This window comes from Tyto alba, unplaced genomic scaffold, assembly GCF_018691265.1.
Source record: "Tyto alba isolate M040663 unplaced genomic scaffold, T.alba_DEE_v4.0 Super-Scaffold_6, whole genome shotgun sequence".
Classification (NCBI taxonomy): domain Eukaryota; kingdom Metazoa; phylum Chordata; class Aves; order Strigiformes; family Tytonidae; genus Tyto; species Tyto alba.
The window spans coordinates 46346679-46370736 of NW_024881327.1; the positions used below are offsets into that span (position 1 = coordinate 46346679).

Consider the following 24058-nt stretch of genomic DNA (forward strand, 5'->3'; position numbering starts at 1 on the left):
GTTGTCAAGTGGTCAATATTATTGTATAATTCTAGTTTATGTTACATAATTTTTTTCTATACAAATTAGTGTAACTAATTGTGTGATGTGTGGAGATTGGGCTTGGATGGATGTACATGAAGTCATCTGTTGCAATGCTTGTAGCTTAAAAAGTAATAACTCTAGTTACAGGCCACATGCCCTGCATTAATAAAGCCTATATATTACATTCTACCTTATAGCAAGAAAGCATAAAATTTGGGGAACAGTCAAAAACTACATCTGAATGGGGTAAAATGTCTCTAAAAGGTTGGAGAACTACTGCTGAGTTCTCTCCTCCCAACTGCCACCTTGGGCTTCATACCTAACACATCTATCTGCTTTTCTTTCATTGATATTTCATTTTGGGTAACTAAGTGAAGATATAAGGGCCCTGCCTGGCATGTAATTCCTGGCAGAACTCAGCAGCTCCTGTTGAAGTTAGAAGTACCATCAGTGTTTGCAACTGCGGGCTGCACAGACACTTTGTGTCTTACATAGCACATTAGCTGGTATTTACAAAACATAAAGGTAGCAAACCCTGTAATTCCCCCAAGAAAGCTGACTTAATCCCGGTTGGTAAATGCTGTTGTATTGACTGCTGAAATGAACAGCATGGGTGGTGTAAATAATTTCTGCTAGGGAAATTTGGGAGCTTGTTGTGTGTGTTTGGCTGGAAGCAGTTATTGGGTCTCCGTGCTAACAGGTATTTGAAATACACTGTCAGGTGTCTTGGTTCCCACTGCTTGGCTTTACATACTCACATGGCAAGTGGGTCTAAACTTCTGGCTCTTCCTTTCATTGCCAGATAACCTCAGGACACTGCACTTAAGAAATCTGGGTTGAGTTTTGTGGGGAAGAAAGAAGAAGAAGGAGGAGGAAAGAGGGGAGAGTTTTGAAAAGCTGTTCCATACCTTATCATCCCAAAATGGATCATTTTCAGATTCTGCTCGACTGCACCCTGTCTGGCACAGAGACAACCAGCTTTGTACTGTTCACTGGAAAGGGAAATAGGACGGAAATTAAATTATAAACAAGGCACGATCTGTGCTGTGACAAGCTAAATCTAAACTTTGAGGCAGGACTGTCAGTTATCTGCAACTCTCCACTGTCCTGTAATGCCAGATTTTGTCACTGTTTGGGAAGGAAATATTACATAAGTGTTGCTCAGCTTTTAATTCATATGAAAGTAAGAGTTCCCATTGTAGCCGTGAGGAGGATATCTTTAATTATAGTCACTGCATTTAATCCTTCCCCTGAATTTGTTTATATATACACCTCACTCTGTCTTTTCTATCCACCTCTAATTACAAGGACAGAGTTGGAGACATACAGCAAGGCATTTGGGGATGTGTATTCCTGATTACCTCAGGGTGATTTATTTTCTTCTCTTCCTTTGGTGTTATCACTTGGGTCAGAAACAGTCTTCGGCTGGCTGGAACCAGCACTCTGCTGTTGTCCCAGGGCAGCCCAGCTGTCTTGTTGGAGGACTTCTTGAGTATTTACAGCAGTAAAAGACAGCACCACCCACCAACTCTTTCCCCCCAAGAGCCAATTAACTTTGTGCATGCTCAAGCTGCCACCATTAGCTGCTCCCTCTAAGATAGCCATGAAACTTTGGTAGGTACAGGTGCTGAGGAAGATTTAGGAAAAGCAAAAACTGAAGTAAGACATAGCACTGAACATCCCTGTCTGATACTTAATTTCCCAGTCAGAGATTAAAACTTCCTATCTCTGAGAAGGTGATTGTTTAGGTGCCGAACTGGAGATATAGTTGCCTTAACTCTGATTAGGTTTTAAAACTGCAGTGTGAATTGCTGCTGTTCCTTTTGATGCCTTGTGCGTGTGGGTATGCGGAGTCTCCACAACATTTGTCAGGCTAGTTAAATTGGACACTTGGTATTTACTTGGCATTTGGATATAGAGGTACAATAGACAATAAAACCAGTCACAGGTATCCAATATTGCAGATATTAATATCTCACACTCTTAACTTGATGCAGGAAAAGGCTGCTTAATTCCGGCTGTCTGCCATCCCAAGGCTTTACACTCAGTGTGTGACAGCAATGCATGTTTGTAATTTAGCTAAAATAATTCAGCTTGACTTGCCTCTCCTTTAATTTGGCATCATACAGTGGTGTAAAAAAAAATAAATCTTGAACACATTTCTCCCCTCATTTGACATATGTATAAAATAACTAGGTCTATAGGGAGGTTTAAAATTAGGCAGAAAGTCTTGTACCATGCTCTCTTCACTTAGTGCTGTGCTACAGCTCAACTTCTCTAGGCTTCTCTAAGCATTGTAGTCTTCCCCCTCCCCTTTTTTTTTTTTTTTTTTTTTTTTTTTTTTTAAGATCCTTCCTGTTGGCAGCTGTCCTGAGACACGATGTTCTTGCTTAGCATTTTGATGTGGGGAAACAGTCTGATAATTAAAGCCGGTTTGAAGCCATGAGCTGATTTGTAAGCAGTGACTTACACTGGGGTGTTGTCAGTCGATAAACGTGTAGCTTGTGTGTGCGGAACCATGCTGCACCTTGTGCCTTAAGCTCCATGTGAGAGGGACATAAATGTTCCCTGGAGCCACTTGTGGGGGAGACTGACTGCATCCCCTTTAGCCACCTTTTGGTAAATGGTTAATTTGTGGAAAATTATAGTCATCATCCTGCTCCCCTCTGAGTGTAAACCCAGTGCAAGCCTGTCGCCATTATGCAGCTTTTCCTTGCTTAAATAAATGCAATTCTCTTTGACCTATTCTCTACAGTCCTCAACAAATTACAAGAATAGCGTGAAAGGTGGCAGTGCAAGGATTTGCTGTGTGAATTCGTTTTGTGGTGTTCCACTGCTGGCGAGGACCAAAGCGTTACCGCAGTCATGTAAATGGTGGCGAGTCATAATCCACTCTTGGGGTTTCAGTGGGGAGCATGTATGAGTATGTGTGTACATCCATGGGACTTCAAGGGGGAATTAAAGCTGCTTGATACTGGAATGGCATGATCTTGCAGTGGCACTTTCGTTATCTAATTGGGTCTGACACTGTTCTGAGGTAACAGACAAACTTAAAATCTTAAATCTCCCTGCAGTGTAATCTAAGGAACTTGAGTGCCAGTAAGACAGATGGGTTTGAGAGGTCTAATTTAGGAGGACTACTAAGTTGCAATGTGTGCATTTTAACGTGCGAAACAAATGGGTGGAAGGCTGGATGAATGAAGTATTAAATAAGTTTATTAAAAGCATGGCTGATCATTTTTTTTGCGTGGACTCTATTTTCAAATATGTACAATAGTATTTCCATCACTTTTGTAGTTTCCCCACAAGGAACTATTGTTCATTTGCCTGTATTAGGTAGGCACTCTGCAATGCTGAGCTCATGGTACTAGGTGATACCTCTCTTGCTATTGTATAAAAGAGTTTGAGAGGTGAATGTTAAAAGACAATCAGTAGATAACAGGGCTAAAGATAGAAGACACCTGAAACAAACTCCTTTTCTATAGGTGTAAGAATTGTTTGTATTTGTCTGACATTGACTTTGAAGGTTTAAAATATAGAAAACTGTTCTTTATAGATAAGCACAACCTGAAGGCTGAAATGCTAAAATATAGGTTGGAAACTCCTTTTTTTTTTTTTTTTTTTTTTTTTTTTTTTTTTCCCCCCAGAGGAAAAGAAATCCATACAAGGGCAAAAATGTACTGCAGGGGATTTCAGCTGTTTCCATAATGTCTGATTTCTGTTGACCAAGATTCTTGCAAGGTCAGAGATTTTATTGCCTCTGGTCAAAGGATGGAGAATCCTATACATGTAAATTTCAGATGGTCACCGTCCAGGAAAGACAAGTGGTATTCAGCTGCCATTACATTTGCTTGTGATGCTTTTGGGAATCTCCATGTAGCTTGTAAATTCCTATTGACATTTCCCATGAAGCACATCTCAGATTTCTGTGTGCTGCTGTTACTTCTTGCCGAGACCTGAGACAATGAAGGGCTGTTGAACATTTCATGGCTGCTCTTCAAATAAAAGCAGCTTAAGACAGTGGGATGGCTGAAGCCTGAGGAAAGCTGTGAGGACAAGCCTGGCTGCAGGGAGGAGCTTGGAAAAAAACAAGGAGAGGAGATGAGGGTGGTCAGATGTCAGTCCTGCAGCTCTTAATGCTGTGGAGCCTGGGGCTACGGTTCCCCAGCAGTTAAAACAGATAGCAGTCAGAGCTGCTGGTGTCCCACCTGCCCCCAACTCCTTGCTGACATGGTCCTGCCTGTGCATTGCTTTGCCCAGGTGCTCTTCTGAGTGCCTGCCGTGAGCACATGAAGCAAAAGGACTGGTTGGAGACCGACCACTGTATTTTGGTTTTGTCATCTTGCTGGGTTGGTCGGCACGTGGTTGAGGTGTGTGGATGAGTGTGTGGGGGGGTGGCACTGGCGGGGGGGATGCCCGTGTCACACCTCGCACGCCTCTGACAGCTTGTGCGTGCTCTCTGCGGCTGGAGCAGAACTTGAGTGGGAGAAGGTTGAGGAGCAATGTGACAACAGGCACTAACTGTGCCACAGGGCTTTTATTTCTTCTGATGGCCAAAGTCAAATGGGACTCTGTCTGCTTCTGCTGTCACGCTCTGAAGGGACAGCACGTGGGCTGTCTGGCCAGCCACCAGCTGCAGAGGTTCCAGTCGGGTCTCTCATGCTGGTGTCATCCAGGTTGCTTTACAGGGTCATTATAGCCCAAAGCAAGCCTTAGGGGTTGTTGTTGTTTGCCCATCTTAGCTGCTGCCCCTGGCTTATGAGGGATGGGGAAAGGAGGGAGAGGGGGAAGAGGGCAACATGGGCAGCAAGGTCTGCCAGGCATCCCCTCTCTTGGGAGTCAGCAGCTTCCCTCCCACACACCAGCCAGTATTCACCTGTCCCCGGCTTGCATCCCAGCTAGTTTTCTGCATGCTGCTACCAAGAGGCTTAGCTGGCCAAAAATACATACATTTGTGGGACTGCAGATACTTCCCTTAACTTATGTTTGCTGAAAAATGGAGTAGTAAGTTCTGGTTTCATGCATATGTTCAAAAAGGTGAACTAGCCACAACTTTTGGAAGGTAAAAAGGCAAAGTTAAAGTGTGGACTCTTGGCATGGCAAGTGGGCTGAAGTGACACTAAGTGAAAGTAAATAAAATGCACTGTGAGTGCTGCAGTGTGCATTTATATATAGTGAAATAGAGAACTTAAATATTTTTCAGAGTGGCAAAATGCACAAAACATTGAAATGGTAAGCTATATAATAGGCAGCAGATGTTTTCTTCTGTCTTAGTGTTAGGAGCAGCACCAGACATTTCTGAGCAGTATTCACATGAAAACTGAAGATGATGTAACTGACTCTTTGAACGCTAGTGATGGTTGGATACACTTGCAGCTATTGCCTTCACAGGCAGTTGATGTCTTGTGTTTGGATACTTCAGAGGCACCCCAAGACCACCAGCTACCTGACTGCTAAAGCTATTGGGCTGGTTTCAATTTAGCAAAACAGATCCACAAAAATATGCAGCACACTGAAAATGCATATAGAGGATGAAACTCCTGGTTAATACTAAAGTAAATAAAGCAGGTGGTTGTAGGGCTGTTGCATTTCATTCACTAACAGTCATTGCAGTTAGGCACTTGCAGCTTTTTCTGCCTGTTATTTGCTACAGTACCTTTCTGGGCTTTGCTGCTGAATTTAGTTGCAGAGGCCTCTATGAGGTGTTAGACACAGACAAAAAATAACACATGGAACAAACCTTGGATGAATCTTCACCTGCAGCACAAACTTCAGGATTTTGTTCTTAATATGAAAAAAAAAAAAAAAAAAAAAGGCATCTCTTGCAGAATGCTGGTGTCTGGCTTATCTTTTATTGGATAATAAAAAGCCAAGAGGTTAGCTGTAAGGGTGCTGCTGAATTTTCTGGGTTTGACTCTGAGGCACTCAGCTGTGAGCAAGCATTTCACACATCTCGTAGCAATCGGTACACTGGGTGCCTTGCTATGGTACAGTGCTTTAATACTAAGAGGTTTTCTTTCCTTTTTACTAAAGCAAATTTGTTGTGTGGTTGAAATAGACTATGCAGCTCAAGTATGACCTAGAGCCTCTTTTGGAAAAAAAAATGTATTTGAGGTATCCTTTGTAGAGTAGAAAGTACTGAAAGTGTTTCTGGCTGAAAAAAATATGAAAGAGACAGGATTTTATACTTCAGTGGAAGGTTGTTATCTTCCATTGTATTTAATAGTTTGCTGAAAATATGCTAAATTCTGTTACAGGCCATTAATAAATAGGTTTCTTTAGAACCATTTTTATATGATTGAATTTCTATGATTTCTTAAGATGGAAGTTTATATATAATCTCTTTAAATGTCTTTGTAAACAAATGTGTTTTAGTTAGTACAGAACCATTGATAGCTTATAAATAGTATTGTAGAGCTATAAATATATAATTCCTGACACTTATTTTAAGAGTGTTAGCTTAAAGAGGAGTGAGGCAAGTATGCTTGAATACCAACTTCTACTAAGCAGAGCAGGGTATATAATGAGATGTTTACCTACATTATATGTATGGCCATGATATCCAGCAATATACAAAATAATATGAACACATTTAATTTTCAGTACCTTTAAAGAGATTTGCAGCAAAATTTTGTATCTCTCAAGGGTGTGACTGTGCACAAAATAAAAAGAGCTGAAGCCCCTAAGAGATCTTAGCTTGCTGTGTCAAGCTCTAGTTCAAAAGGGTTGTTGTTGGAGTCAGAAGGCAGGCAGAGTTGCTCTCTGAGTTACCTTAGTGGCAGGTGAATCCTGAAGTCACAACAGGGAAGTTTTTACTGCTGGTCTGCATTTCTTAAAAACTTTGTAATAATGATAAGTTCATGAATGATGATGCTGTCTGTGTTCATCCTCACCAGCACATGTCACACAGGGTCCTGAGCTGCTGTGTCTGCTGATTCTATCTAAAACTTCAGTGCTCCTTGTATGCAGGTATTTGCATTTCATAAATAAAACTGTGAAGAGTCTTCCTGTAAAAACACAAGTGACTTACAATTGCATTTAGCTCACTTCTGTATTTTATGCTGACTTTCATGCCTGGTAGGGAGAGAAAATTATCTTTCTTTAGGGAGAAAACACAACCATTGGTTCACCACGGGGGTCTCTGACCCAGAGTTGTGGTCTTTGCCCAGACTGCTTTGGTTCACAGTGTACCTGGTGAACGTTTGACTCCAGAAGTGAATTTTTGGTGCAGAGGTTCTTCTCTGATTTTTTCCTATGTACGTTATTAAGGCAGATTACATAGTCATTATGCAACAATGAAAAATTTAGTAACTGTTCTATATTTAAACCTTTGTGTACTATCTTCATTGCACAGCAGCAGGACCAGGATAGGTTTGAAAGTGGGAAAAAATGAGAGAAGGAAACTGAAATGCTTCAGTAACTCTGTCCAGTTTGTAATAATATGTCTTCTTCTATATTAATTTCAAATAGGTTTATATTCTTTGAAGTGGGGGTTTTGTTTGTATTAAATTTGTACTGAATTTGCCTTGCAATAGGGTCTGAGGCTGTCTAGTTTTTTGGACTGAAATAGTTAATGTATAGAAATGACGTATTTTTAATTTTTGCATCTATTTCAGCTATATCTGTTGTTCTCACTAGTGTGGCTTGTAATGATTGCATTTTCAGTGTCATTTGAGTGTTTGATCTGTAGTGTCCTTTTCTTTTCAGAACATCACCAAGCAAGTATATTTAGCAATTGATTCGGGAGTATGTCAACCTCCTGTACACAGAGCTAGTTTAGTAGACTAAATTTGGGACATCTGAAATACAGACACATGTTCAGCCACGCAAGCATTTTTAGCATTATGCATCTTGCAGAAGGCACAGTTAGGGCCTTCTTGTGAGGCAAGTATTGTTTCATGCCCACATGTGCTTCAGTGATGTACTATGGTGTGAGAGGTACGTTGGGCTGTGGGTATTGAAGCAACAATACCTTGTCTAACCAAGCTAACTTCTGCCGGAGACAGCATGAACGGAAATTCAGAGCGTACAGTATGGTAATATGAACATTTAGCAGCTTTTTGTCCATTTCCTAGCCTTCCAGATCCTTGCTGCCCATCAGCTGAAGATGCTGCCGCTCTAAGATGCCTCCCAGTGTGGCCAAGACAGCTTCATGTCTTGACCAGGCAATCTGCTAGTAGGAGGGAGTGGGTGTGGACCAGACAGAGCTGTTCTGGGAGTTCCCAGGGGGTGACAAACTTTCCTAAGAGTTGCTCCTTCCCTTCTACAGCCAGCTTTGGTTCAACAGAGAATGGGTACGTGGTGAGAGAGTCATTCTTCTAATTTGGGGGAGCTGTGGATTGAGACACAAGGTGAACTCTTGTCATGAATTTGACTTTTCTCTAGTGAGTTTTATGCTCTTGCCCACGACTGTTGAGAAACAGATGAGCATGGCCTTTTTGACACTTTCTGCAAGTGATGCCTGGCAGTCAGCAGCATGATAGCAACAGCAGGAACTGTTGCTCGTGTCTTTGGGTGCAGCTTCAAGGAAGTGCCTACCCCGTGCTACCTACCATAAATGGATGGAAGGCTGTTGGCAGCTTTGTCTGCATGGGTTGCCCAAGCTGGGTGGCAGGATTGACAGGCATATGTTTCACACAAACACGACACTGTCACCCTGTATCATGAGTGTCTGTGTCCATTTAATTTCGCCAGGGTCCGGCTGAGGCAGGCCATGCTGAGGACTAAGCAGCTTGTTTTGGATGTGCGCTTTGCCTGTCCAGCTGGCTTCGTGCAGATCAAATAAAGTCCCTAGATTTATACTTGAATGGTTTAGGAAACACACCTTTGCTGCTGTCAAAAAACTGTGCAACTACTGCCTGAACAACTACTGCTGCCTGACGAGCTGCAGGCCATTTTTATCTGCTATGCTGGACCTAAAAAAGCCCTGGAGAGCCCTTGTGGAAATAACCGCAGGTGCATCAGGTCACTCCACAAACCTACCAGCACTGTATCAATCAGACTGGCACAAGTTTAAGTCACACAGTTAGGGGTGTTTTGCTGTTATATGAATGGGAGCAATCTTGTGAGTCAAATGCTGCAAGCTTTATAAGCAATGTTTGATTTTTATGTTCATAGAAATGTTGATTGGCGGGACCTCTGAATGTCTATGGCTTTGTCTGGGTAAATCTTGAAAAACCTCCAAGGACTGCACTTGTACAACTTTTCTGGGCAACCTATTCTGGTTGTGCGGCACTGGCCTAGTAAAAAGATTCATCCTGAACCTCCCAATTCACAGTCATTGCCTCTTTTTATATTATCTGGCCCTACTGAGGAGTGTTTTGTTCCCATTACAACCACCCATCAAGTAGTTGTAGGAATTTCTTGGAATTGTTGCAGTTTCATTGGAATGAAGATTACCCAGTGCGAACAATAGGCTTTTTTGTTTCTTTTTTTTTTTTTTTTCGCTGCATCTTAGTATTCTATTTCTTGGTGCACTAAAATGGATTTGCATCTGGGATTTCATACATATGGGGAAGCTTATTGACCGTTATTTAATAGACTCATTTAACACAATTTTGAAATTGTTTAGGATCAAAGATCTTAATTTACTTTTGCATGGTAGCCTTTTTTTGAGAAGTGGTGAACCATAGCTCCTTTGGCTTCTGCCTTTTCATGGATGAGCACAGGAGCAAACTGGCATGTGGAAACCAAAGTCAGAGAGTGGTTTCCAAATGAACTTCTGGTAGATGTCCTCATACTATGGAGAAATTCTTAACACCACTGTTTTGCTGCTTTGTCCCTCCAAGTTGTGGGGCTCCAGGGTTCATTTTGCTATCAGTTCTGAAGTACCTGCCAATATTGCCCATCATGGCTTATATGGATTCAAAATCAGTTCAGGGCAATTCCAGCTGGGAGCCATTGCGTTAGCTGTCAACGAGTTGCTTTCTGCTTTATGTGAACATGATGAACCACCTGCCCTCTCCTAGACCTGGCCACTGCTGTGGAAGGCTGACCAGCTCAGTGGGCTGAGTAATTGATTTTTACTGAGCATTAGATGATTTATAATGCAGATTTATAGGACTGTGTTGTGAGCTTGCTTATGGAGAAATGCTGAAGTCTTGAACATCTGAAACCCCTTTATCATTTGGCACAAAGGAAAATGTGGTAAATCAGACAGGTCACCCATGCACCTCTCTCCATGTGTGGGGCTGTACCCAAAACAGAGCTGCAGGCTTGAGGATTCAGATTTTGGATGGCTTTTTTTTTAGATCCTTACCTTCCCTGATAAATTCAGTACCAGTCACGAGGAGGGATATTTCTGTGCATCCGCGTGAGGTGAAAAAAGTGCCCACTTCTGTAGGCACCAGTGTCCTGCCCTGACACCATGCTTTGTGTGGGTGAAGGTGTAACAGGTTTCGAAGCTGGAGCCAAGCATAATTGCCCCACTTCAACCACATTCATGCACAGAGATCATTACCCTATTGCTCTGAGACCAGGCTGCTTTGGGGTTTTTTGCTTATTTTCTAGGTGGAATTTAAGGCGTGAGCTGCAAAACACAAAGCAGCTCTGGCTGTGATTACCTCTGTGAGTGTCTTTCCCTCCTCCAGTGGTCACAGTCAGCTGAGGAAAAGCGAAAGCTGTCGGGTCCCTGCAGAAAAAGAGAATTAGTGCTGGCAGAGTCTGTACGCGACAACTTATCTGCTGTGAAGTTTGAGTCCCTTGTTCCCGCTGGTGTGATCTGTTAACATAACGTGCCTGAAATGTTTTCTTACATTCTTACCGTTTTTTCTAAGATGTGCAAGATGAAAAATGCGGGGATATTTAATCCAGTACCTCAGGAATTGTGGTGGGCTGGTTTTCCCTTTTTTACGTTCACAATCTGTGCCATTAATTATGCTGTTGTGTTATATGAATTAGCCACATAAACATACCTGCTTTTATGTAAAGATCTGCATAAAGCTTATGCTTTGCAATATTTAATGAATTCATAGGTGCTGAGTAATTAAATTAAAGAAAAATTCCCTTTAGGAAAAAAACCCAGTAAAGTTAGAGCAGGTCTTTTAGCAAGTGTGTTTATTACATTTAGTGCTATCAATCGCTAGTGCTGAGAATGCCTTAAAGCATTTTTTTTTTTTTAATATTTAGCTCTTTTTAATTCTTCTCATTTGTCAGTTAAAATACTCTTCTTAGCTTCAGTCTTGTGTTTTTCATGGCACTTCTGTAAAGTCCTGCTTTACCTGGTTGGCAGGTAACAAAAGAATTAGTGCTTTAAAGAGACACACAGCTGTGCCCTCAGGATCTTGGTAATGTTTCTGTTAATTCCCCAGTTGATGGTAAGGAAGTGCACTAAATCCTTACTCTCCCCCTGTGGTAAGCAGACTTTCTTCAAATAGTAATAGAGGCAGATGAGTATGTAGTCTGGTTTCATTAATGTTTTTCAGGATTAATATTAAGTAGATCTCAGATCAACAGTTCTGTATATTCCTTATCAGACTTTTAATTACTCTGAGTATACCAATTGTTCCATTTCAATATATTTAACTCTCTATTTACTACTTGGATACTATTCTTGTCCTCTTCCTTGCCACATCCTCCTTTATCTTCAGTCCCCACTTTCTTGTCAGCTGTCTAAATACAGTTGCATCCAAGTTGTGCTGAGTGACGCAGATGATTGCGTGGTTGTTTAGAGGCTATTCAAAAACTAAAAAGATTATTTATTTAGTCCTTGAGGCAAGTGTTTTTTTATTTAAAACACAAAACCAGCCAGGTAGTTGTTAGAGGTTAAAGACACAGAAATAAAAATTTACCTGATTAGGATTTTCTGTATAAATACCAGTAGTCTCTAATTCTGGCATTTCACTATTTTAAAGATCAATGTCCCAGTTAGAGTTAGCAGCCACAGGGGTGCTTTGCGATCTGATGGGGCTATTTTTGTGAATATTTACCCCAGTCTTTGTTGCTGTTGTTTAAATAAAACCATTTAGGTGCTTAAGTTTAGAGCTGTGTATTTAAAAACAAACCCCAGGCCTAAACAGAAAAACCTATCATCAGTTTTCTCTTGAGAATCACATTTTCACCAATATTCCTTTTTCCCTAAGTGGCTTGAAGAAAGAATTAACAATTTTATAGAAATGCTCTTTGATTTCTTACCTAATACACCGCTGATTTATAGGCAGCCAGAACTAAATGTGTATGTAGTCATTAATGTACTGTATTTTAATTAGATTTTATTTTGCTTTGAGTTTTTTCTCCATTAATTCTCAGGTTGTTTTCACATTACACTAATCATTCCAATTACACACGTGTAATTTGTCATTTGCTGCATATTAAATCCTCAGCAGCTGCATTTCAAACACCGATGCTGAATTCTAGTTCTGAACGGATTGTTCAAAAGAAAGCTAATTTTTGAACAGAAGCATTAAATTTCCCACAAAGTTTGTTTCCTTCATGTGGCAGTGAGGAGATTTGAAAAAAGATGATTATTCATCTCACACTTGTGATCTGCTTCACTTATTATTACTGCTTTGTGGGGGATGGCAGCATGCTCCAGGTCACTGCTTTGTTCAATCTGTAACAGGCTAGCAGAAAGGAAAATATTAGAGATATTGCTCATGTAAGCGCATCTGCATCCATTTCCATCTCATTGCAAAACTGTATGGATTTCTTTTCAAGAGTTGTGCTTAAAACCAGGAGAGATCTTCTTTTGGATTTAACTGTAGAAACACACTCACACACTGTTCTTTGGTTTGCTACTGCCTTGTTTTGGATAGGTGAAGCAACTGTTTCATAGGCTGTTGTATTGCCAGCTTCTTTCTCAAAGACAGAGTTTGAAAACCAAGTATCTGTAGAAATACCACTTTGTTTATCCTCTTTTTACTGATAGATTTAATGTCATTGGTACAGGCGAGATTGTTGACAGCAGCAGTAGTGATACTTGCAAAGGAGTAACAGAGACAGCAGGATCCAATATGGCTGGAAGTATTTTCTCTTGTGTTTATCATAAAGGTTGTCCTGGCTGTATGCTAAGAGGAGGAATGTCTTCTTGGGGGGACTGTGGGTCAGTAGATGGGAGGAGAAGGGGCATCAGGACCTCCCTGTTACAATAGATTGATAAACCGTGGCTGGAAGCAGCTCTGAGCTGTGCCGAGCTGCACGGATGCCCTTGCCTTGTGTGGCAGGAGTGTGCCCTGTCACACCAGGGCTAATGGGGGAGAGGGGAGTCGGGCTCTGCAGCCTCCCCGCACCCTCCCACAGCTCTGTCTCTGCCTGAAAAAATCGCTGGGTTGGAGTGAAGTCCCAGTTTTTCTTCCTTACCCAGCCATAGATTCAGTGTGCAGCCTTGCCTAGATTTCTCCAATCTCTGAGCGTACTCCTCCTTCGTTAAGATGGAACTAACCAGACTGAGTAAACTGCTTTGAAATATAGGTATGAAACTAGTCTCTGAATGTGCCAAGCAGCATTACTGCATTTCAAGTGACCTTTCAGTCTGAAACTTTGCCAAAGGGAGGGGAAGGGAAGCCACCGTTGAATCAAGCTCTGCCCAGAGATCCTGCAAACAGATGGTGTTTGCATATAGGATATGCTGTTCGGGTGCAACTTTACTACAATGCTCTTCGTTTTTAATAATTTCAGGCGGGCTAAACTCCGGCTATATTTGGAACAGCTAAAACAGCTTGTGCCTCTCGGGCCGGACAGCACCAGACACACCACTCTAAGTCTGTTGAAAAGAGCTAAGATGCATATCAAGGTAAAAACATTAATCCTTGTTTTTATTTCTTTTAAAGCAGAATCTTCCAGAATGTGTATCCATAGAGAGAAACTAATTTTCACACAAAATCCATATCCATATGTCCAATCTTCTGGATATATTTGCCTTTATTAGTTGCCAGGATTTCAGTCACTGTATCAAGGTTTTGTGTTTTGCAATTTATCCTGCAGTCTCAGATACATAAAAAGGTGATTTTGTGATTTCTGATTAGTTACTAATGGTTTACATTGTATTAAAAAATAAAAAATAAAGAAATATCAACGCTGTTCATTTAATGTATTTATTTTTTAAGGTCTGAGCAAAGTAGCATTGTACTGCGTTGATTTCAATGTAACAAGCCAAATCCTTTCACGATGAAAAAAACTAATTTAGTCAAAGGGATTGTAGCTACTGGTAAGCTTTATCCCCATCCTACATTTTGGTGACCAGATCCTGCAGCATTTGACAATCATTTAAAAGAAACCAAAGATTAAATGCAATCTCCTGTTAGTTGTTGCTCCCCTTGCATGTTTCATGGGTGTAACAAGTTTAAAACAAAAACCAACCCAAAATCTCACTCGTGATCCAGCAGCAGTGCAGATTACACATTTGCACAGGTAATTCGAAGAGCCTCAGGCCTCCTCTCTCCAAAGACAACTTCACTCCCATTTTCACTGTTGCAGTTTTCAGGGGAGCAGGGTTATATGCAGAAGTAAGACAAACAGGTGTTCAGATGTAAAAGTTAAAGAACAGGTTTCTACTGCTGTGTCCAGGACTGTCATTACTCATCTGTCATTTTTTCAGTGTTAGAGGGAAGCAGGTCAAGAACAGTGTCAGGAGAGGTTGAACACTGACAGGAATCTTGGAATATTTTGGAGAACATCCTGATGTTGTACAGCATTAAGATCCACTGCAGTTGCAGAAATGGCTGTAATTCCTATGAAGAAATAAAGATTAATTTAAGCAAAACCATTCTTGTGAACAAGTTTACTGAGCTACTTCCTCAGCTCTTATAAGCACATTTACTCCAGCTGGGCAACCCCTGTTTTTACCATTTGAGATTTTGGCCTCTTGTTTATAATTCAGGCTAACATGCGTGAAAGGCACTGCATGTGGTTTTTGTCTTGGGCTGCCCCCCTATCATCGACCTATGCATACAGATTGAAAAACTGTTTTTACAAGTGGCAAGTGTGAGAGATTAGCCATGTAGTTACTATTTCAGCTGCTGATAAAAAAACCTTAGGAACAGATTCTTTCCAAGTCCATCATGCATGGTACCAAGTACTCATTTTCTGAAAACTGAAACTAAACTTTAACTTTCTTTTTAAGATTTGAACGGAACCTACCCTAACTGGGTTGCCACTTAATTGCTCCCCTTTGTCAGGTCAGCTACCTCCCCGCTGCACTGCCAGAGCATGCCAATGCCTGTCTGCCATTTCTAATACAGTCATTAGTTTTGAACTTTTTCACACCCCCCCATCTCTTGAAACTTGCTCTGAAAGATTGGACAGTTTTGAGTCTCCTGGGTATGAATCACTGAGTTAATTCCTAAAATAGTTGTTAGAGTTTGGGATTGCAGCCAGGAAAATACAGGAAAAGGAAATCTGATCAATTTGGCACATTTGGTTCGTTGTGTACGTGGATGTACCAACCCATTTTCTTATTATAACATTGTGTATCCATGTATGATGCATATCTATGTACTGTATTGCCTGGGAGGGGCCTTAACCTGAGGCTGCAGAAGTTCAATTTCATTCAGACAGGAAACTGCCCAATTCAATAGTGTCAATTATATCTTTAAAGAGAAATACTTTTGCTTTCAGGTTTGCATTGAAACAGCAAAATCTCTGAAATTGTTTTGCTTGTGGTTTGCTGTTCACTGTCCCAACCCAGTCTCTTCAGAAAACCTAGCAGAGTTTCATTCAGATGGTCGGGAGGAACTGTCAGCAGCTGCATTCACTCCCTGCACATCTCCTAAATCTCAGTGGTCATGTAAACACAGCTCACACAGAAATTTGGTCTTTATTATAAGTGCTTTTACTGCTACAACCTGTAATTTACTTCATCAGTTAGGTCATTTTTTAAAATATTATAAGGTGTTTTGATTTGTGTGTTCTTCCTGCTGTTGATCCCATCATACTCATTACACTTTCTTCCCTAATTATACAGTCAATTTTTTAAATGGCTGTCAGTGATTTGGAAGAGGGTGCAGTTGAAATCTTAAAAGATACTATATCTGTTACTGCATTTGGACCAACAGTGCAGTACATTTTACCAGGTGTGAAGTATTCTTCTAATTTCCAAAATTAATACTTTATTTTATTCAAACAGAGGGGAGATTTTCGGTAGATGTGTGGAAGGATCCTTTCACAGGCTGTTTGCTGAGAAATTTTGGATTAATACCACTGATTTTGTAGGAGGTTATCACAGAATTATCATATTTGCTCTGCAGAAGGAAAAAAAAATGCAAGAATAAAGAGAATTGTTCATAAATTCCTCCTACTGTATATAATTAATGCTGCTTATTGCTAAGGAAGCTTTTTAAATGCTAAAAATGTTCATGGCCTGCAGTAGGAGGGAGAGCATTCGGGAGGCTCGCAGTGGTTCCTTTATGGTGATAAGTCTCTTGTTTCACCTAAAGAAGCATTATGTTCTGACTGAAACCTGAGCTGTGCTCTAGTTATCAAAGATGATGCCAGCTTTGCCTGACAAAATGATTTAAATATTCCCCACAACCAAGGCAACAATAATTTGGTTTTAGCTGAGGAACGTCTGCTAGTGGCAAGAGAGTCTCTGAGGGATTTTTTTTTTTTTTTTCCCCCTGTATCCATATATCATATTGTGAAACAAATTCAGTTCTGGCCTAGTCTGTTTAAATTGTAGTGACCTCTATAGAATGGAAACAAAAAAAATTTTTAATGTAATTTATTTTCAATTTTAAATAATTAATTACAACATTTAAATTGCTTTAAAGTTACTGTTCATGAGAAGATTTTAAGTTACTTATGTTTTAGCATGAATAAAAACTCAGTTTACTATATTTCTCTCCCTTTAAGAAATTGGAAGAGCAGGACCGAAAGGCTCTAAATATTAAAGAACAATTACAGCGGGAACACCGCTACCTCAAACGCAGATTGGAGCAGCTATCCGTGCAGGGCATGGAGCGTATCCGCACTGACAGTATGGGATCAACAATATCCACTGACTCTGAACAAGGTAATTGAACGAGGGCTTCCCAAAGGGAGTTGCAGGAGCAGGAAGAAAAGGGGGAGTAGGGCAGTGAGACAACATTGCTTAGAACTAAAATCAAGCTTTCAACAAAACCCAGACAAAATTGTTCCATGATGCGATTTGCAGAATAAAAACCTACTGCATCTTTTTTATATTATTTGAAAAACGTTTTCTAATCAGTTTTGATGTTATTAATACTGCGTGTATTTTTAAAGCTATTTATACTGCCTGTGTTGTTGCCAGTTTTTTACACAATTACCATTTAATGTTCTGACTTTTTAGTGTAGTTATTGGTAAGGGGGGAATAATATTTTCTTCTTGGAAAAAAAGATCTTATTGGTCTTAATTCATTTGTGTGAATAAATTAATTCCACATCATTTATTGTGAAATTCTGAAATATTCTCTGTGTAACTATCACCAAGTGTTCTCTACATTTGGTTCTCATTTAAGACAGAGCTCTTCAAGCTGCCTGTCACCATTTCTTATTCTCTCATTTGAAGTTTTCCTGTGCCTGAACGCTCGCACAGGCTGACTTTTTCAGAGCCTGTGGGAGATGAGTTGTTGGTCACGGTGCAGTTACTGGTGGACAGATGGCTACACCACGGTCACTACCAGCCGACACCTGTATGGGTTGGAATTACCATGAACAGTGCTGCAGTGTTATGGCCTCTGAGGGTTGTGGGGTTTTTTTAAATCGGTGTCTGTGCACAGGTTGGAACAGTTCTGGGACAGCATTTGGTACTGATGTCATGCAGTATATTTATGTGGATGAGGACAGAAGGGATTTTAATTCTCAAGTGGACAAGACGATCCTTTCCTCAGGACTTACTGTTCCAGTTCTTTTTTTTTAATTACAGAAAATGAAGTATGATTCAGGTTTCACCTGAACATTGATTGACACTGGCCCATGATTACTTGCTACAACCACTGCCATTCTGAAAATGTGCCTTCTTATGTTTTCTTTAGAAGTAGACATTGAAGGAATGGAGTTTACTCCAGGTGAAATGGACAGTATTGGAAGTGCCAGTGATGCTGAAGACCACTACAGTTTGCAAAGCGGTTCGAGTGATGGAGGTTACACACATTCCCGCAGACTGAATGCCAGGCTCTCATAGTGCCTGAGTTACCCGTTCAACTCAGGACCATCTGACTGAAGCACTTATATATGAATATTCCAGAGGTGTCAACTGCCACTCTTCCGGGAAACCCCAACCACAGTACTCTGACATGGAGGTTTCTTACCCACGGTTCCCTGCACTGTAACCACAATATTAGATATTGTAAATCATGGGTTTGCTGCAGAGAACTGTGGTTAGGTACAGTTGTGACTTAAAGCTAGCTTGATGTAGCCATACTGCAAATTAAAGAAAATAAATTATGTCATTCCATTCAAGAAGTATTAAATTCAAACTTTTGGAAGCATGGCGTAAGGGAGTTTGACAGTTATTTTGATTTTGCAGAAACCATTTTCAGACATGGAAGAATAAATGGAATCTACAATGTGTTAGTGATTCAGAGATACAAAAACCTAAAGCTACTTCTTGTGGTATTTTTCCATTAAAACAAAACCCAAAACATTTTGAATGCTGTATAGCAGGCTCTATAGAGTAAATTCTTTCAGCAGTTGCTGTTTGGGTGAAGCAGGCAGACAAACTTTCAAATCTTAGATGATCTTTAGAAAAGGTCGTATTTACAAGTCACTACTGTACTTCAAAACGGGGGAAAAGCCAGCTCTAATAATGACTTCATGTGGGATGATCTCAACTTTCTTTTGCTTTTTTGTATTCAATATCCAACCAGCAGCAAATCATTCTATCCATGTTAATGGGAGTAGTAGAAAGCAACATTGCAATTTTAACCTGTTATCATGGAATGGATGACATCTGAAGCATTTCAGTGGTTTTTTGGATTGTTTTTTTCATTTCTTTGCCTGAAGAATACAGAACTCAAGTGATCCAGTTTGTGATAGATAATCTTTCCTTGCAAGGAAATGAAATCTCTGTTTGCTTGTATTTTTTCTTCTTTTCTTCTATTTACACATGTCAATACATTTTTATGGAAGGCATGGCTTAAAATTACAGTATTCAGCTAGAAGATAATTCTTTTTCTTTTGCACACTATAATTGCATTTTCTATTCTTAAAAAAGTGCAAAAAAATGAAAATGTATGCTGTAAAACAGCAAAGTTTATTTAGTACTCATCAAGCTGTTCAGAACATATTTACCCAAATTGTAGCAATACTACGAAGGTGTATTTTAATACAACTTCTGCTTAGTGAAGTCATTAGAGCTTGGCTTGCCGGGTAAGAAAAAAATGGACCAGTCTTTGCATTATCTGTTTAAAGAAGGTCTTTTAAAAAAAAAAAAAGAAGAAAAAAAAAAAAAGAAAAAAAGAAAAAAGCTATAAACACTTTTAGGGAAGTGATTTTAGCAAGTGTAGTCTATATTTCCTGTAAGAGATTTTGTATTATATTTTCCTAAATGTTCTCATTTACTTGTATAGGGAGGGGAATGGTACAGACCCAGACCAGAGTCTCAGGGACTCTTCACCTTTGTCATATTGTGCCTTGGTGACCATTTATGTATGCCTCTCCTTTTCATTGTTCAAAGGACAACTAAGCTTTGTTTCAAGACCCTCTGTTCGAATGGTCAGTTGTCCACCTTCTTATGGATGAAGCAGAGAGGTGTATTTATATCTTCACCCTCTCACAACTGATTCAGTGTGGCTTTAAGTAAAATCATAAAATTAGGTTTTGGTGCGAGGGTTAATTGTCTTTGTATAAGCCCTCCCTTGGATTCTTCAGCACCCGAATCTATATTTTGTTAGCTTATAAAGTCAGGGTCTCTGTGAGACCAGTGCTCAGTGGCTAGGGAAACACAAACGTAGTGTGTAAGGCTATGGGATGTCCAAGTGTGGTGCCATTTTTAGCATTCAGATACAAGACCTCATGACAGACTGACCATAATGATCAAAAACAAAGATTCAGTTGTTCTTTCAACATCTGACATACGTGTCCTCCCTTTGGCTCTTACAACACGAAGTAGAAATATGAATACATTTTGTGGCAGCTTACAGATCCTTGTTTGCACTCTCGCTTACTGCTTGGAACTTGCCAACAAGGAAAATGTATACATTTAATTTACATAACCTAATGGATGGCCACCCCTACTTTGGCTCTGGGGAGGGGCCTAAGGTTATAAACTCTGGCAGCTGAATAAGAAAACAATTAACCTTTTCTGTGATGCAGGTTTTGGTATTACGTTCTATACACCTTGCATATTACTAAAATCCTCATTGTTGGGGAAAGCACACAGCAATATACTCATTGTGTGTAGCTGACAAGCAGCAGAAATTACTAGCTCCTTTGGTGCATATGTAACTAATTTCCAAATCATGGAAAAAAAAAAAAAAAAAAAGAGTTTACTTTAACACACGACTGTTAACAGGAAAAAAAAAAGGCTAGTATATTGTTGCTGTTCATTTATTATATAATGAACACATTCATGAATTGTAAAGTGTTTCCTTTCATGACAAGCAGCTCTTGCACAGAACCTCCTAATGAAAAGAGATTTGAAACTTACAGAAGGAAAAATGAGATTTTAAATTGAACATTATTGTACCTTAGGTCGACCTGAAATTTTCCTTTTAAAGATGAATGTGCTAACTTAATGAGTTCTTCCACGCTGGGTATCCATGGCTTTGTAGATCTTATATTTTCAATAAAAATTACTCGAATAATCTTGAGTGGAAATAAAAAGGGTTTATTTGTTTTTACTTTTCCAGTTATTACAGCTGGGGGCTATTATGCCGGTAAAGAAAAATTACGCCATACTGCCTGTGTCATTCTCCCTCAAGCGCAGCCCAATTTAAGGTGGTATTTCCAGGCACAACCCCCTTTTCTGCAGCTGGGACAGAAGCAGCCCAGTCGAAGGCAGAGGCACAACTGTTCCAAGTGTCGGGTCTGGCGGCTGGTCTGGGGGGCCGCCTGCCCCCCGAGAGCAGTGCTGCAGCCCAGCCCTGCCCTGGCCGGCCCGCGGGGACAGTCGGGGCTCCGACATTCCTTTAGGGACGTGATTCCCCTGCTGCGGAGCAGCCGGCGCAGCGCTGCCAGTGGCCATAGCACCTTGGGATACAAATAGTGCTCTATTTTTATTCTTTTTTTTTTTTTTTTTTAAGCTGGATATTTGTGGGTGTGCTCCGTGGGTGTGCGTGCATGCATGCATCCGTGTGCGCGCGCGCAACTGTATCTGTTATAGTCATGTAATCACAACATGACTGCAAAAAGCACACCGCTTGCTGCGAGATTAAATGCTACCCCTGCCTTGGCAGCTCTGCCATTTTGTGTCATGACCGTGCTTTTAGCAGGTGAGGGGATACTACTGCTCAGTTAATCTATTTTCTCTGCAATTACCACATAGGAAAAGAAGGAGTAGGGACAAGATTACAGGGCTGCTAGGTCTTTTCCTCTGCGGAAAAGGCTCTGCAGAGATGAAGTCATCGAGAAGTTCTTTTTATGGAGATGTAGAGGTTTGGCCTGTTTCCTGGTGGGAGAAGAAAGGAAGGGCTTTCCCTTGCAGCACGCAGGTGTCGGGAGGATTCACGCCTCTTCACTGCTCCTGGGTTAGCTCTTCCTCTAGCTCTGAGTGCACTCTGTCATCACAAGAGAGAGGCATTAAAAATCCTGCCTAAAATTGTTAGCTTTTTCTGCAGATTCTCCACTGCAGTTTGGAGAATGGATCCTTCATGCCCATCCTCCCTCTGCCCAACTTGTACACCCCCTGGCCCATTGCAGCCAATTTATTTATCTTTTGAAAAGAGCAGGATTTGGCCAGTAAAAACTGCAACACATTGCTACCCAGGGACCGGATGCTGTATTGTTTTGTGCAAAAACCAAACTCAGTTCAGAGTCAGTTTTATCAGATTGAAGGAGAAATAAAAAGGCTCCCAAAAATCCATAAAAAGGACAGAGGTTTACATCTGGTGTTTATAAATGAGTTTCTATCCTAAATACGATTTTCTTAGTGCAAGATTTGGGGTGGAAAGCAAGAAAGTCTAATACAAGACTTTTCCTGACCTATACAGTGTTATTTTTCTTGACCTGGATGATGAGTTCAGCTATACCACACACAGCTTAACATCATTTTCTATTAAAAAAAAAAAAAATACTGTGATAAATACCAGTATTCTGAGCATCCAACTGTACACACTGCATAAGCCATTTCAGTGGATGCACTTAAATGCCAGAAGAAGAGAACTGGGAAACAAAGAGGTGAAGTTGAGTGTGCAGGAGCTCTGCCTGCAGACCTGCTCCCGTTCTGAGCCCCGGGACATGTGCAGCCGCAGGATGTACTTCTGCTTTTCTTGGAGATATTTACAGCAGTCTCCGCTACTGTGACAAGTGATTATTTCACCATTTTACCAACTTTATAGCAGACTGGTAATTAGCAGTGATTTTTTTCATCCTTGCAGATCAGCCCTGTGGAAGAGAAACACATTTTTGAAAAGAACCACATCATCACAGCTTTTAATCAAGTAATGTTAAGTTTATACACTTCATTTTATGATGGTAGTGATACATGAATGTCTGCAAAACAGAATACTCTTTCAGAAATCTCTTAATTTTAACTACTAGAGGCTGTTGGTTGTGTGTGGTAAGAGCCTGTAGCAGTATTGATACTTAATATACTAACTTGCACTTTCCAAAATTGGTGAAAGGAGAACTGAATCCCTTTAGATACTCTTTAGAACTGTACTTCCTACAAATACTTATGGGCAAACACATCAGAAACTAATTTCACCGGCAATTAAATGAGCCAGTTTGCTTAAGTGACTGACTAAATGCAATGTTGTTAACTGGTAGCTGCAAAAGAAACATCCAAATGCATTGTGTAACGAACTGGAATGAAAATACAGGGGATGTATGAAACAGAAAAGACCAGAAATCATTTGGTCACCTTGGCCATCCTCTCTACCTGAAGTATTGTAAATTCACCCCAGCAAAGGATTCCTGGGGAGGCACGTCCAGCCAGAGACTCGCCTGTTGGCAAATCAGAGTGAAGGCGCTCCAATTTCAGGATTTCTTCCTTCCATTTTGCAAGAGAGGCATTAAATTTGATTACACAGAATTTCTGTCATTGAAAGGGTCTGTGCAATATGGATTTTTAGGTGATGAAATTTTGGTGCCTGTGAAGCACTGACAGAGAGCCTTCTGCTGTTTACTGGTCAAATTGTTACCTAAAGGTGTGAGTGGGTTCTGTGCCAAAGCCACTGGGTCCCAGAGCCAAAGGAATGGTTCATAGTCTGTGAGATGTATTATACTGTACAGATTCATTTGTACGCACATACATGGTGCTTGCTACCTTTGGTAGCACACAGAGTATTGTGTTGTATCATGTCGTCATAATATAAATACAAATTTTTATAACTTTTTGTTGTGGTTTTCTTTTTTTTTTTTTTTTTTTAATTTTTCATCATTTGGTTTTTTTTGTGTATAGCGTTTCTTCTCTTTGCAAATATTTATATATAGGCTTACTGACTATTACATAAGGAGCTCACAGAGTTTTAGCAATTCAAATTAATAGTATGGTACGAAGGTTGGAGTGCTATTTAAACTAAAGTTCTTTTACATACATTGACCCAATGCAACCCCAATAGTCATTAACATTATTTGCCTCTAACCATGGGTGCTGTATAAATTTCCACTATTACATTTCTGGAGACAAACCAACCTATAAAACAAAGTGCAAATTGAAATGCATTAGTGTCTGTTCTAAGTAATTATACTTGAAATCATTCCAGCTCTGTACAAGACAGAAAAAAAAAAAAAAAAAAAGCGTTAAAAGGCAGCCTACAAGTTCTGCATGTGCATTTTGTCGAATATGAAAGTCACATCACAAGTGATGTACAGCCAGACAAAAATGAGCATTTTAGTTTGTTACTAGGAGAGATGAGAAGAGGGACAGAACTGAAAAGCTTTTGCAAATTGCATCGTTATACTCTCAGCTGTAGTGTGTGACATCCACTGGTTTTTGTTTCAGTTTGTCACACATGTTGCACTTTAGTTGAAATCATGG

At 40.3% G+C, this 24058-nt stretch overlaps 1 protein-coding gene across 3 annotated transcripts in view; it reads left to right on the forward strand.

Annotated features, from left to right (window-relative positions):
* Window positions 1–20742, forward strand: part of MXD4 (MAX dimerization protein 4) — a 39491-nt gene extending 18749 nt beyond the window's left edge. For all 3 annotated transcript variants that reach the window (XM_042807743.1, XM_032987328.2, XM_042807744.1), the window contains exons 4-6: window positions 13639–13753; window positions 16810–16969; window positions 17952–20742. In XM_042807743.1, the coding sequence (XP_042663677.1) occupies window positions 13639–13753; window positions 16810–16969; window positions 17952–18100 (424 nt within the window). In that variant the 3' untranslated portion in view covers window positions 18101–20742. The remainder of the gene's footprint in view (window positions 1–13638; window positions 13754–16809; window positions 16970–17951) is intronic.
* The last annotated feature ends 3316 nt before the right edge of the window (window positions 20743–24058 follow it).